The sequence below is a fragment of the Carassius gibelio genome, chromosome A20 (assembly GCF_023724105.1).
Source record: "Carassius gibelio isolate Cgi1373 ecotype wild population from Czech Republic chromosome A20, carGib1.2-hapl.c, whole genome shotgun sequence".
NCBI lineage: Eukaryota > Metazoa > Chordata > Actinopteri > Cypriniformes > Cyprinidae > Carassius > Carassius gibelio.
Genome location: NC_068390.1, coordinates 22,044,155 through 22,060,254, shown reverse-complemented (window position 1 = coordinate 22,060,254; position 16,100 = coordinate 22,044,155). Strand labels below are relative to the sequence as shown.

The 16,100-nt window shown below is 37.1% G+C and overlaps 1 protein-coding gene across 1 annotated transcript in view; it reads right to left on the bottom strand.

The window, feature by feature from the left end:
• Positions 1-7,833: 7,833 nt before the first annotated feature.
• The window catches only part of LOC127938033 (polypeptide N-acetylgalactosaminyltransferase 14), a 30,034-nt gene continuing 21,767 nt past the window's right edge, over positions 7,834-16,100 (bottom strand). The window contains exons 9-16 of the mRNA XM_052534398.1: positions 15,389-15,492; positions 14,612-14,738; positions 13,925-14,017; positions 13,735-13,818; positions 12,942-13,086; positions 9,671-9,790; positions 8,998-9,313; positions 7,834-8,055 (exon numbers count right to left, since the gene is read on the bottom strand). Coding sequence (XP_052390358.1) covers positions 9,155-9,313; positions 9,671-9,790; positions 12,942-13,086; positions 13,735-13,818; positions 13,925-14,017; positions 14,612-14,738; positions 15,389-15,492 — 832 coding nt within the window. The 3' untranslated portion in view covers positions 7,834-8,055; positions 8,998-9,154. The remainder of the gene's footprint in view (positions 8,056-8,997; positions 9,314-9,670; positions 9,791-12,941; positions 13,087-13,734; positions 13,819-13,924; positions 14,018-14,611; positions 14,739-15,388; positions 15,493-16,100) is intronic.

Sequence of the window (16,100 nt, the reverse complement as noted above, 5' to 3'; positions counted from 1 at the left end):
TAGGATTTATTGATGCGAAGTATTTAGTGTCACATGATCCTTCAGAAATCATTATACAATTTTTTTATACATTATACTATTTTCATTTATTATCACTGGTGGAAAACGACTAAGTTGCTTTAATTATTATTATTATTATAGTTTTCAGGATTCTTAGATGAATAAAAAATAACAGCATTTATTATATAAATAAATATAATTCTTTTTAAACACTACCATGAAAATTCAGCTTTGCCACAACCATCCATCCATACATACAATCAGTTACTGGTTTATTTTTATTATTTTTTTACTATCATTATTTTTTTATTACTAATATTTATGACTATTATTTATTTAGTTATTTATTGTAGATGAAAATCTTTGTATTGGAGTGGAGCAGTGGCTGATGAGACGGACCTGACAGACTGGCGTAAATGAAAGTACAGTCCTCAATGTCAAGCAGACAGTGGTTAGACGGAAGGTATTTATTCACCCATTGTGTCTCCCGTGTGCAGTGAGAGGTGACAAATGTTATTAAGATGGCCAGATTCATTTGAACTGAGGTCTTATCGTTAGCAGGATCTTAAAAGAGCCTCTCGGCAGTGTATAGATTTCAAATATAAGATTTTACAGGGGCCATGAAGAGGATATTTGGATGCCATTAAATGGAAGAGTTATCATTTATAGCCTATTTAAAAATCAAAGATCATTTTTGGCAACAACTCAACAGTAGAAGACAGAATCAGCATTCTTGAAGAAGGTGAAGACCTGCAGTTAATGATGCTTACAGTTTTAAATCACCATGTAATAATATTAAAAACTAATTTTGTAGTGTGCTCAAATTATAAAGCTAAATAGATCGATAGATAGATAATTTACCCACTCTAATGTTGTTTTAAAAGTGTATGATATATATATTTTGATTTCTGCAGTAAAATAAGACCATATTTTTGAAAACCAACTGAGCATTAGACAATAAAAAACATAAATCCACATATTATATTTGCATTCTATTAAAAGGCCTCTACTGAGCAAACTAAGTTTCCATGTGTAGGTGGGTAATAAATGAACTTATCATATAATGCAACTATGAAATTATTTCTTTGTTCGACTTGGTTCCTAAGCAGTTAAACATCAGGCCGCATGAAAACCGCATTAGATGGAGGGACCCAGTAGGCATCAAAGTACAATCAACTCATTTAGAGGCCCATGTGCTTGCTGTGTAATTACTAAACCACAGCAGCCAAATGGAGATCGATAGCTGACTGAGGGGCAGAGTGATGAAAACTGTGAGTGAGAGAGAAAAGGCTTATGCCTCAGCTGCACATCTGAAATGCCATGTCTGCGCAATAAAATGTCACAACACACCGTGTCTGCCGCAAAACAAGATTACCCGATGTCAAAAGCTCAAGATACATAAACAGCCAGTCATGCACAGGGAAAAGCTTTAAGCATGGAAGATTCACTGCGACTCAGATATCAAGCAAAGTCAAATTTGGTAGTTGGAGCTACAAAGGAGAGAAAAAGAGAGATAGGTAATGCAAGGGTGAATCAAGACAGCATTCATCTCACTCTAGAAGGAGCACTGATGGGGAATGAGGAGGGATTTTTTTTTAATCTCTCCAGAGTTTGGCAGTTAACCAATTTCATTTAGGAAGCTACAGGAAAAGAATCTGGTGCAAATCAGTAAAATGTACTTAACTAAATGGGACCAAATTTTGCATTGCTTAACACCCTTTATCATCTCTAATTTTGTTAAAACACAGAATGGAACTAAAACTGCCATTTTATTTATCTATTTATTGTTTGCATTAAGCAGCATTCTCATCACTATGTATCAAGGCTATTACAGAGAATTTAAAGGAATTGTTTCTAAAGCTGAACACCAAATCAGCATGATTTCTGAAGGATCATGTAAGACTGAAGACTAGAGTAATTGCTGCTGAAAATTCAGCTTTTCTATCAAAAGAAATCAATCACATAAAATATATCAAAATAGAAAAACATTATCAAAAATGTCCCGAACACCATTAAATAACCACCAGCGGCCCCAAACAAGTGATACAAGACAGGATGGATCCACACTTTCATATTATTTATGCCAAATTCTGACCCTTCCATCTGAATGTGGCAGCAGAAATTGAAACTCATCATACCAGGTGACCTTTTCCCAATCTTCTATTGTCCAATTTGGGTGAGCCCATGCGTATTCCAGCTTCAGTTTCCCGTTCTTAGCTGATGAGAGCGACACCCATGGTCTTCTGCTTCTCGGTTTGAACTTCAATAGATCATATTTACTATGTCTATATGCCTAAATGTATTGAGTTGCTTCCATGTGATCGGCGATAGGTCATACACTGAACAAAATTATAAAATGAAACACTTTTGTTTTTCCCCTTATTTTTCATGAGCTGAACTCAAAGATCGAAGACTTTTTCTATGTACACAAAAGGCCTGTTTCTCTTAAAATATTGTTCTCAAATCTGTCACAATCTGTGTTAGTGAGCACTTCTCCTCTGCCGAAGTAATTCATCCTCCTTTGATAAGATGCTGATTAGACAGCATGATTATTGCACAGTTGTCTTTGAAGTGTGTGTGTGTGTGTGTGTGTGTGTGTGTGATAGATAAACTTGAGAACTGTGCAACAGAGCAACATTTATGTACAAGTTCTGAATAATAATTTGTAAAAAAAAAAAAAAAAAAAAAAAAAAAATTATATATATATATATATATATATATATATATATATATATATATATATATATATATATATATATATATATATATATATATATATATATATATATGCGTATATATAAAATTCTTCAAAAATAACTATTTTTCGATCTGCATGAGAAAAAGTTTTTTTTTGGTTTTCTTTGGTCTCTTTAAAGAAGATAACTGTCAACCTCTCCAGAGCGACTGACAGTTTGAGGCGAAATTAATGAGGGGAAATGGTACGCGCTTGAACACGAGTGGCATGATCAGCAAGAAGGGGTGAAGAACAAAGGCTGAGAAATTACTGCAAAATCCTCAATTCTTCATCTCCTGACAGCAATTCATCATCGCTCATTGTAGTCTTTTTGGCAGGATCTTACATTTTCTTCTAGCTGTAATTTTCTTGACCTTTGTCTCTGGCAGAGCAATTTTTATCGTTCTGCCTCCAATATCAGAAAGAAATATCAGCGGGGTTATGCAGTTGACAAAGGGGCCAGCACATAACAAGCACTGCCAAACTCCCTAGACATGAACTCAGAGAAAATCAATAATGGCCCCACTGGTCCTGATCTTTTAAAAGAGGTGTATGCTGGCAGTGCAGAAGCAAAAGTGGAACTGTGGATCTTCCATTGTTGACCTCCTGAGTGACTATAGCATGGTGGAGTCAGTGGGGTTACACTAACACTCAAATCCAGTAGAGAATCTTTTGTGTCCTCCCCCTCAAGTGCACAGAACCCTCCTCTGAGTGATGGCAGGGGAGGCTTCATAATAGAAACGGTTACTGGCTAAAACAGAGAACTCTGTGATCGGAGGAACAAATCAAGCTTTTAACCCTACAAAACATATTGTTTCATTTTATTTATTGAACTGCATTGCTTTATTATGAAGCCCCGCACATGACATGCAAGAAAAGAAAAAAAAATTACGAAATAGTAAATCATGCACATGATTTAGCCCTCCCATTTTTTTCCTGCATGCCATTTGTGGGGCTCCGTACTTTATATGTTTTGCCCACCACAATAAAATAACTACAATATGATATATGATACAATATGACCTTTGATCATAAAACTAAACATTTAAGTATCCTCTTATGACATATTATTGAGAGATCTAGAATGACAACTAATATTATATATATTATTAAGTAAGTAGTCTCCTATTAAGATATTTTTAAATTACAGTACATGCTATCAGAAATCCATCTTACTTTTTGGCCATATAAATATCAGCAACTGCATCAAATTGCACATGGGCCTCTGAATAAAATTTAGGAGTCCCCCCCGCCCCTCAAGTATGAGCTCAATATACTCCATCATCCTATATGATCCATAAAAGCCTGATGTATGAAATGTGATCTCAACAAAAACATATGCTAGTTACACAAACTAGTTATTTCATATATGTCAGCTTTGCTCTGATATTCAATAAATGGCCATCATCTGAAACTACAAATATTAGAATATTTCACTGATCTGCTGTAAATACAGTAACGATCTTTCAGCTGACATATTTATTACTGTCGCTCATGGGAATGCTGTAGATTTGAAATATTTTTTTCTGATTGGTCAGTTGTGCCATCCAATCGTCTGTTATGTCCTAATATTCGCCGTCATCCATAGCAAATGTTTCATATTATTGGAGGCACATATAAAGGTAAAATTATTAAATCTTCTCTCAAATCAGTATTTCATGTATGACTACACATTGCATATGCATACAAATAACCTATTTCAATTCATGTAAATGATTTTCAAACTGTATTTACTTAAGGAGCACAGTTGTGATGATTCTGCAAACAGCCAATAATTACTTTAGTGGGATTTAAAATGGCAATATGGCCAGAGGCTGTACGCTCTTCACTGAAGTGTTTAAGTGCTCTTATGCTGGTGTTCCTTTAACGCTATTTTTTTCTCTGGAGGGCAAAAAGACTAAGGATCTTGGCCCTGCTTCCATTTGAGAATGACAATTTGACAACAAAAAGGGATCATCTTAGTGTTTACCTCTATCAAGCATCTAACTGTTTGCCTCAGAACAGCTACATATGGCATACCTTTTTTGGTAGTCTGTTTTGATTTTGAATGTAGACATCGTGAAAAGCAAGCATGATCTGAAAGGGACCTCTAAATGTGTTTTTCAAAGTGTTTCAGTATTGGGCTTGTAAAAGACACATTTGGAATTTTGTATAACTGTACAAAAGTATAACTGGATGTTCAATGCAAAATAAATCAATATGCATTAAAGGACTTGATTTTATCCATCACAAACTGATTGGGTAATTCAAATTGGGCATTATACAGTAGCAATACAGGTTAAGATGATTTAGTAATGGCAGCAAAAAAAAAAACTGAGATGAAGCTATAGTTTCCTACGCTTTTATGAAATGTTACACATACAAATGCTCAAGATATTGTCTTGTGTTGACCCAGGAACTTTGAGAAGCACTAACTATATTATGCAGCCATTACAAGCCATTTTTTTATAGCCTGCATTGTGCATTGCAGGAATAACTAAGATAAGGAAAACTAAAATGGACTAAACTAAAATGAATCCCTTTTCACAAACCCAGAACAGGATTGCATTCAAAATCTTGATGTTCTTCGTATTGTATGATGTGAAGCACGCAGTTGTGTAGTATAAGTGTTAGGTTTGAGTTATTTGGTCGCTGGCTGTATTAACCCACAGTGGCAGCTTGCTAGTGACCCCTTGATAGCCATTCTTAAAGCTGGACCATGAGTCTTGAAGACAGGAAAATCTCTCTGAGACAGAGGGATGCACATTGAGACAAAGCCTTTCTGTCGATTAATGCGAACTTACAAGACGAATGAGACACCTGCTGCTGCTTTTCAGTGATTACGTTTCATTTTCATGCGATGCCTAGGCTGGAGTAATTGTTGTCCACTGAGACACATTAAAGCTGGTTAATATGTTTCTCTATCTGGACTCCAGACCCGTTCCTTCAATACAGTGGAAGTTAATCCACCTTGGGTGAATGATGCTCAAGGTCGTGGCAGGGGCTGCTCTCTCTATTTAGCATCAGTGAGACACTGAATTTGTCTTTATCAGGCTAACTGAGCTGCAGTTTCCAGCCCTCCAGTGATGCAGTGTTTCATGAAAAGTTTCAAGCACAACACACTGGACATTTTGAGACATTAAGTGTGTTGTTATCTTAAAGCTTACGTTAAGAAAAATTGTCCACTACAATGTACAAAAGAATTGGCCCAGCAACATAATAGTCATATTAATACTCAAGTCTTTTTAGGTGACTTTCACTATATTCATTAACTAATATGCAAAAAGTGATGACGGTTACATTTGTAAGAAATGAGTTCGAGCAAGTTCACGGTGTGATATAAATGACAAAGTAATGCCACATATTAAGGTGCAATCACATTTACTATTTTCAGCAAAATCTTGCAGTAGAAATCCAGTGATTTCAACAGGAATCTTGGATTTCGCCTGATGATGAATGGGTTCATGTGGAATCAAGCATGCCATAAACCATTTCCCAAACACTCCTTCTGTCTCTCATTAATTGAAAAACAGATTGACCCACCCCCAACCCACACCCTTAGAGTCTAACAGAGGCCTTGACATTTTTTTCCATAGGAGTTAAAAAAATTACTTAAAGAGTTACAAGCTAAGAACCAAACCAGCCAATGAGAATCACAACATTACAAAAGAGTATTTAAAAACTGGACAAAACGACAGGTACAAAACTGTGTGCTTAAAATCTTTTACATAAAATAAAAATGATGGATACCTTTTGATGATAGATGGCTTGTATTCAGATGTCTGATTGGTGATCTCTGCTTCTCAATCCTCTTTGATTCTTTACAGAAGCATGTGTAATTTTTCCACCAGGACTTCTGCTGTTAAAAAATAAAGTGAAAAAATGCAGACAGACGGCGACCACAAAAGAATATACGGTTGATAAACAACCCTGTAGCACACAACAGGTCGGTCTTTAATGGTTTAAAAGTTATCTTTAAGAATCAGTCAAAATGAATGGGACTTTTACTCCTGGAACACAGCTGTTTGTTTAGCCAAAGTTGCTGTACTGGGATGATTGTGAGACAACGACAAACAGTTTGATAGACTCTTCTGCATTGTATTGACTACTGCAGCTCTCCTACACATATCATTAGATAACATGTCTGAGACTAATCTTTCAGCTCTCAACCTTCTCATCTTGATCTTCCCACATAATGACTCTTTCTCACTGAAATAAAGTTGGCATGTGGAGACATTTACATTTAGCTGATGCTTTTATCCAAAGCGACTTACAATTGCTAATTATGTCAGAGGTTGCATACCTCTGGTGCAACTAGGGGTGAAGTGTCTTGCTCAGGTACACAATGGTGTCTCACAGCGGATTCGAACCCAGGTCTCGCACACTGAAGGCACTGCACCAACACCGCCCACCCAGACTCGTGTAGACTATTCAGAGCACACACTTTTAGAATGTCAGGAATCAAAGAACTCAATGGTTTGTTCTTCAAAGCTATAAGGTCCAAAACTCTGTAAAACTGAAACCAGGGAGTTTAAGAAGAAAAAACAGTGGTGAAGTCGCTGCAGCATCAGGAAGGGCTGTGTAAGAAAACACCAGAAGCTAATTGGATGTAATTGCCGTGTGCAGGCAGACAAACTACAGCATCTGAGCTGCACCATGTCTGGGTCTCAGTATCTTCCCAGCTCCTGCAGAGCTCAACCTCCTAATGAAAAGAGGAGGACAGACTGAGGAAGTGGTAATTGGATTCTCCTTGTCCTATCACCTGGGCATGTGTGGCGATGTGGCTGTGCTTTATTTAGATCCTCTAGGCAAACAATCTCAGTTATCCACTTGCCAGCAGTGACCGAAGAGCTAGAGAACAAAGCATTCCTCCCCATCTTGAGCTCATTTGTTTGCAGAACATAAGTTTACTCTCTACAACTGCATGCAGCAGCTATGCCATTATATTATGGAGTAATGAGGCTGTGCTGAGATGCTAATTAAAGCAGGCTGTCTGCACAATTAGTTTGGGATTCATCTACGACTTTTGATGATCATGTAAACAACTACCTTAAATATACTTTTAATCACTGTTTACTTACACAACCAGACGACATGCAATAATCGCAAGCAGTAGGCCATTAAGAAAAAATAAGGTATTTATTTTATGCTGATGTGCTAGCAGATGTATCTCACAAGTGCTTCATATTCTGGTAAACTCAAACAAAAACCAATAAAAAGGTTGTGTGCTGTTCTCCGGTGTGAGTGTGCATCACACTTGGTGTGTGTCCCACACGTTTGTGTGCATCCAGCTGCCAAACTCTGTTCTGGAAAACATCAGTACGATTGACACTCTGGGGAACCTAGGGAGGAAGACAGAAGAGAAGATCAGCCAAAGCACATACAGGCAGACTGGGTAGGTCAGACTGGTTATTCTGGATGTATGTCACACTTTAATTTTAAATTTTAACGTAGAGGGTGTGTCTGATTAGGTTTTCATAACATCGTCTACTGAGATGCATTTTTGAAGTATTACATTTTAATTTATAAGCTATACATTTGATAAATAATTTTATCAAGGTTATGTGATTTTTTTACATGCATAATATACCATAATACCTGAGCTACTCTGCCTTATCCATAATGCAGTCAAGGCTTGCCCATTGTGTGCAACAAAGCATTTACACGGCAAGCGGATGGCATGACACAAATCACAAAACTAGGCCACTCCAATTATAATAAATTAAACTGTCTACACTGCAAGACTGTCAGAAGGACACACACAAAAAAAAAAAAAAAAAGGCTGGGTTGCATTTCCTAGAAGCAGTAATAATTCTGTCTAAATTTTAGTCATTTTGTTAAGTGTGATTATTATTTTAGTTAACTTTATATTTAAAGTTTGATTTTTTTCATTTAATATTTATATTCTATTTATTTTCCATGTTTAATGGTTTGATTTTTTGTTAAAAATAAGAACACTGCCCAGAAACACTGTGTGCTTAACTAATCATACAAATCATTTGGTGCCACTGCTTTCTGAAGACCAATATTATTAAAGTCACAGTGTCTTCAGGGGAATCAGCCAACTAGCAGCTTACTTATAGTTGACTTATAGCATAATAAACTGGGATAGGAAAAAATATTGTACTGCAAAATTTGTTTTGCTTAAGAGGTCCTTCAAGACTTGACGCTTGATGTGTTTTTTTTTTTAATCAGACAAACCCATTATGTAGAAGGTAGCATTAATATAGATGCAGTAATGAGGTCATGTTATTGAGTCAGAATGTCCTGCGAAGCCAGCATACCTGGGGTGTGCCAAAGAGACAAAGGGAGTGGACATAGCAGAACAGCAGGACACAGATGTAGCCCCTCCTGGAGGTACCCACTCACTCTCTCTGCCTCTCTATCCATCTTTGACTCCAGCTATGCTCTGAAAGGTGAGGAGAGGCCAAGGAGGAAGGATCACGAGAAAGGCACCTCCCATCTCTGTGTGTGTGCTGACTGTTCACATGGGCTGATCACCAGCATTTTACTGCTCTCATTGCCATCCAGAGCCATCTCGCTGTCTATGCAGAAACGAGATGGCAGGTGCTCCAGGTGAGTGCCAGATTTCTGCCAATGCTGCAGTAACACAGGAGACATGAACACATGCATAAGATCATAAAATATCTTGCATATAATGTATAGTACACATTCACACTTTCCATATCTCCACTTAAATGTACGCCTACCTGCACAACAAATAGAATGAATGTTTTCTGATGCTACAGTATGCCGCATGTCCCTGCTACTGACATGACAAATGTGACGTGTGGAAATGCTGACATCGGCCTGAGAGTAAAGTCTCTCCTGAGGGGCTGTCTAACACTGAGACTGATGCTCATAGAGCTGATGTCAGTGGGTTCCTGCGGGAGCTGATTTATGGTCTGTCACAGATGTCTCCTGCCTTCTCGTTGGGAGTGACTGCAGTGGGGGTACCTGCTTGCTGTCTGTGATGTTGCATGGCTCGAGCAGTATCTGGGAGGCAGGGAAGGTGGTGGAGACGGACAGACAGTGTTGCTGATTGTGGATTTGCTGTCCATGGGTGTAGATCCACTCCTGTGTGGGAAAGAACACAAGCTTTTCTGATGCTGATGCAAACGTATAATGAAATTAAAAAGCGATAGCAATTCCCTTTCTAGAGAATTAAAGAGATTATACTGCATGTCTTTACTGTAAATACAAAAGATCTTACAGATGATTTAAAGGAATAGTTCACCCCAAAATAATTTTCTAAATCTCAGGACATCCAATATGCAGATGAGTTAAAATGGCTTAGTGATGGATTTGTTTCTTACATGCCGCTTTATGCTTCACAAGATGCTAATTGATGGGCTGGATACATGTGGATTATTGTGATTTTTTTACCAACAGTTTGGACTCTCATTCTGACAGCACCCACTCACTGCAGAGGATTCACTGGTGAGGAAGTGATATGATGGTAAAATCTCCAAATCTGTGAGTTAATTTTCAGCAAATTGCCATTTTTGGGTGAATGATTCCTTTAAATATTATGTGATACATTGGATTAAAATATCAAATAAACCTTTATAAATGGAAAACTAAATCAGAAAGAGCTTATTGCCAGGTGTGTTTACACATACAAGGAATTTGGTTTGGTGATGGAAGCTTCCACATCACAAACAGAATGACAGTGACAAGACCTGACAGATAACACGATTAATAAAATAGTTTAAGTGAATAGGAAATAACAATATACATGACAGAGGGGTCTTAGAGGAGCAGTCATTGGTGTAGAGAGAGAAGAGCAGTGGGGAGAGTACACAACCCTGGGGAACGCCAGTGCTGATTGTGGAGGTGCTGGATGAGAATTTTCCCAGCCTCACTAGCCTGTCTGTAAGTAAGCTGGTGATCCACTGACAGATGGGGGTGGGCACAGAGAGCTGGGTTAATTTGGACAGGAAGAGCCGTGTATAATGGTGTTGAAGGCCAAGATGAAGCCCACAAACAGGATCCTCACATAAATCCATGGTCTGTCCAGATGTTGTAGAATATAATGCAATCCCATGTTGACTGCATTATCCACAGACTGGTTTGCTCAGTGAGCAAACTGCAGGGGGTGCAGTAAGGATCCAGGGATGTCCTTCAGCATCAGTCTTTCAAATGACTTCATGACCACAGATATTAAAGCCACAGGTTGGTAATCATTAAGTCCTATAATTTGGGTTTCTTCGGGAGGGGGATGATGGTTGCGCATTTGAAGCAGGAAGGGATTTCACACAGCTCCAGTGATCTGTTAAAGTTCTGTGTGAAGATGGGGGCCAGCTGGCCAGCATAGGTTTTTAGACAGGCTGGTGTAACACTGTCTAGGTCTGGTGCTTTCTTTATCTTCTGTTAAATAAATGTCTTCTAGTTTTAAAGTCATTTGTTCATTAATCTGAAATTACATTTAAAAAAATCCATATTCCATAGGTTTGCATTATGTATTTAGCAGATGCTTAACCAAAGCTATTTATAATAGAGGAACATAAGCATTTCATCACAGAGCCGACAATATCCATAGTATATGGGGTCACATTTATAAAAAAAAACTAGATTAGGAAACAAGCTAGAGCATTCACGGACTTGTTCATTTAGAGATGTCTATTCTAATATGTCAGCTCTACTTAAATGGTAAACAGAGTAAGAGATGTTAGAAGAAATTAGTCACTTTTTGCTTTCCTTCAAGAAGGTTTTCTTTTGCTTTTCTGAGACAAGTAAAGGGAGAGAATGACGCACGAGGGCATGTGTTTTTGTGAGCCATGCTGATGAACTGCTTCCCATCTGGTGAGTCTTACAGACGCTTAACAAGGTCATGCGCAGCAGGCAGCAGGGAAATATGCTCTTGTTGGTGTTCTGAACACACTTAAACACTGTGAAATCACTTTTGTTCTGTTATGGCCCCAAATCTAATGTCTACCATCATCTCTGGGGTTCATAATTTAGATAAACATCTGTAAAATGCTACTTTTTACAGTGCACAGAGAAACAAGAGACGGAGTTAAATAAATGATGTTTTAATTACGATGATTAAAGTTCGGGAGGAACATGTTCAGATAATCAACTTAATTAGCATTATAGTAAATATACAGCCAATTTATCTCTGTTCCACAAAAAAAAAAAAAAAAAAAATCTGGCATCTCTCCTCCACCCAAACTCTCCACTCCTAACTATTCTTTTCCTAGCTTGGGGATATGAAGACTTCTCTGGGTTTGGGCTGAGTTCCGAGCTCGTAGCCCTCCCATCGGACAGCACGCCAAATATGCTTACTATTTGCTCAATCTGATTATATCTAAGTGCAAACTCGTGAAACAGTTTCTGATTACAATGAAAGTCTGAGGCTTTATAACTAGTAGTTGGTGGATTTGGATGAACCATATTTTCAATTTAAGAATTGGATCCATTTGAATTTTTGAGCTGGAGTTTCTGGAGTTTTCTTCCAGTCATGGTCGATAAAATGAAAAAATGAAAATAATAATACTAACTGAATTAAATAAATATTACAATTTAAAATATTTAAACATCAAAAACTGATCCACTGACTTCCTTTTAAAACACCCCATATATTGTTTATTGATAATTCCTAGGTGCAAAATAGAATAGTTTTGTATTGAATAGTATTTCTACTGAACAGTTTTACCATTTCTTTGAATTCAAATGTTAATTATGTATCCTGTTTGTTAGCTCAATTAAAATCCATAAATTGAATGGACTAGCCATTCTTGATCCTATTCTGAATGATGAACAATTGAGCCATGAAGGGTGACAGTAGGGCAGATTAGCTGCTCAGAAACCAGAGGGCACCTCTTTGCTTAATATAATTACACAGCAGTGCACAAATGTGACCTGAATTAAATCCCATTACCCCGCTGTAAAAGCTGCCCTTTCAACATGCCCCTGGTTGCATAGCATTTAATGTAATGTAGCATCTCAGAATCATAGCCTATCCAAGCGAGACGTCACCGATTCCTGGTGTGAGTAAAATACACACTCTACCTTAGCTCCTCCTCTGATCTTCACCAAACTGTTATTAGAGCAAGATATGCTCAAAGTTATAATTCGTCATTTAAGGTGTAAGTTTTGTGAATGCCAAATAGGCATGGATAATGCAGCCATTATCCTTAAATACATTCAATGATATGGAAAAACAAAGCTGGTCAATTAACACTTCAAGCATGGCTTTTCTGATATTATGCTAGAGAGATTTTACCTGGTTGGCTGCTGGTACGTCTTTGGTGATGCTGCAGGGTGCAAGTGTAAGCACTGGGAGATCCTGACCCTCAACTATACGAGACTCTAGACAGTTCTGTCTCTGTCGGATCACACCAGACTTAGCATCTGAATCATCAGGAACTCTGGATTTGATGAATGAAGAGCCAAAATGTTAGGATAAAAAAAAAAAAAAAAAAAAAAAAAATTAGTTCCTTAAAGATCTCAGTTGTTTCTTGTAGGAAGCAAGGAGTAGCAAATTATAAATAAAAGTCACCTGACTTTTAATTGCAGACTTTGGCAAATCTGAACGCAGTTTGGGACAATATTTCTCATTAAATACTTCCAAAAACCAATTTAAATGGTATGTGATCCATGTTAATATTATTTCTCTTTACTCAATTTTAGCTCTCTAACTGATCAAAAAAAGCCCCGAATTTTTCTCCAGTTTTATCTCCTAAATTACAAGAGCAAAATGTTTAAACATTTTTTTAATAATTAAAGTTTAGTCTAACAGTATCACATATTTTAGCTAAAACGTCTGCAAAAGTGCATTAATATTGACTTCTTTAGATGACAATTTAATGAAGAAAAAAAAAAAAAAAATCTTCTCTCAAGACAGATGAGAGCAACTAGTGTGCAACAAAACAGCTTTAGAAATAAGAGGGGCCATATACTAACATGCTAAATAATAACAACATTTAATAACATGACTTTACAATCATCAGTCACCACCCAAAGACACTCAGATACACACACACACACACACACACATCACCAATGACTCCACTCACTTGAGCTCTGGATAGACATTGTCCAGATACCACTTGAAGGATTTGCACTTGAGACTCTTGCGAAGCTCCTGCCTACCGTGAATGCTGATAAGAGAGGATGAGAAAAAAGTGGAATAAGAGATTAATCTTTTCCCTAATGCCTCCCCATTATAGATACACCCATAATACACACATGCTATCAGTCACTCACTCTCCGTAGGATTTTCCCCTAGCAGCCGGTCGAGCGGAGTAATAGAACAGTTTGAACTCATCCATCCAAACCTCAGCAGTCCTTCTGGTGTTTCTGAAACAGCAAGAGCATTGAATGTGAACACTGTATAGATTTGAGTGAATTGCTTAATATAGCACACCTTCACTTCATCCTCAAGAAGATCATTAGGATGACCTGCCAATTCGTCAGTACAGCTACTCAAAATATTGTATAAGTTATATATATATTTGTATAACTTTGTATAAAAACTTGTTTCCACCTGCACAAAAAAACAAAAACAAAACATATCTAACATCACTCATTTTTAGGAGTATCTAGAAAAGTCAGCCAATGCCTTTAACATTTATTCATTAGTGCCTCTGAACTATGAGGAAACAGATTTTGTTGACTGAACACACTGCATAGCAATTCAAATTCAAAAAGAATGTTGTGCTATGTCCTTAATATTTCATATGGTTTCATGCTGAGGTTTTTCCCCGGAAGCAAAACGTGATAAAAGCAAACAAATTTTACACAGCAGATTTTATTCCAAGCAGAAGTTGGAGTATTATCTGTGGCATGAAAAATCTGACAAATAACACAGAAAACATTCAACCATAATAAAAATTTGAATATGCTCTATATGAATTCATATTCTAAAGTATATGCACTTCTCAGGACACTTACTTTATGTAGGTGATGGCATTGCCCTCTGGAAAGATGTAAGGATGTTTCTTGCGGAATACATGGCCAACCCTGCTACATGGAATGATTTCTAGGCTTCCTCCACACATCCATACTCTAAAAGAAATCTCTACAAACATAACACAATTAACACCAATCACAGTGTGCTAAACAGTATTTTAATAACATTATGGCCTTCGAGTATATTATTTAAAATGTATTTTTATGATGACAAAGACATATTTCTTATGTATATATCAATGTTGAAAACAGTAGTAACACTTAATATTTTTGTGGAAACTGTGATACATTTCAGGATTAATTTGAAATGGAGATCTTTTGTAACATTATAAATGTCTTGTCACTTTTGATCAATTTAATGCATCATTGCTGAATATAAATAGTACATTCAAAAAAAAAAAAAAAAAAAAAAAAAAAAAACACTTACTGACCCCAAAATGTATACATGTATGCATGTCAATATTATGTCATGGAGAGTAAAATAACTTGCTGACATGTACATGTAATTTTCAGTAGCCCTCCAGGACACAACTTCACATTCACTGCAAGAATTAGATCATACGGTTGAAATCTCCTGTCTAAATATGCCACTGAAAATTGATTCCACAGCTATTTCTACAGGTCAAATGTAACTGATAGCCATTTCCTCTGTGAAGAGACAACAACCCTAAGTTTCCTCTGTCAGAGCTTGATCGGGGAAGGAAAGTGATTGAGGTTTACGTGCGGTCACAGGTGCCCTCATGCATAGTAATAACTCACCAAAGTTTTCCCCTCCCCAGATGTCCATTGCTGTGTCATATTTTCCCAAGTGACTGAACCAGGATCTGTCAATCACAAAAAGTCCTCCCGCAATGATGGGCGTTCTGCCGGTAGAAAGAGTGAAAAAATAAAAAAAACAAGAAAAAAAAACAACAACAAGTGAACATCAAATCTTGACAATAAACACTTCAGTCCAAGTGACTGCTTAAAATACTGATCTCACTAAGGATTGATGTATGAAAACATTTCCTCTTGAATGTGGTTTCGATGAAGAGTCTTGGATAAAAGGTCACTGTGAGGGTGTGTGGAAAAAGTACAGCTCATTTCTCATTCTCCTGATGAAGCTCAGCTAGCCCTTCAAAAATCACTGTACCCAGAGATCTGCTTCAAATGCTAAAGACACTGGAGGAAATGGCTCTGATATTATCGCAGGCATCTGAATTCAATCCGCAGTAATCTCTCGTTGTGAAGAGGCAGGACACATTGTTTCATCTGCCACTCCTCAGGGCCACTCACATAATTTCATTTCAGATTCATTTAATTTTCACACATCTGCTCTCATCTCATTTTAGGAGACAGAAACAATAAATAATGCAATAAAATTAATTTATAGGAAAAAGATCTCAGATTTATATATTATTGCCAGGTTTGACAAAAAAAAGTTTATGTTACCAAGGCCACATAGTGGAGTAAAACAATATCAACCAACCAG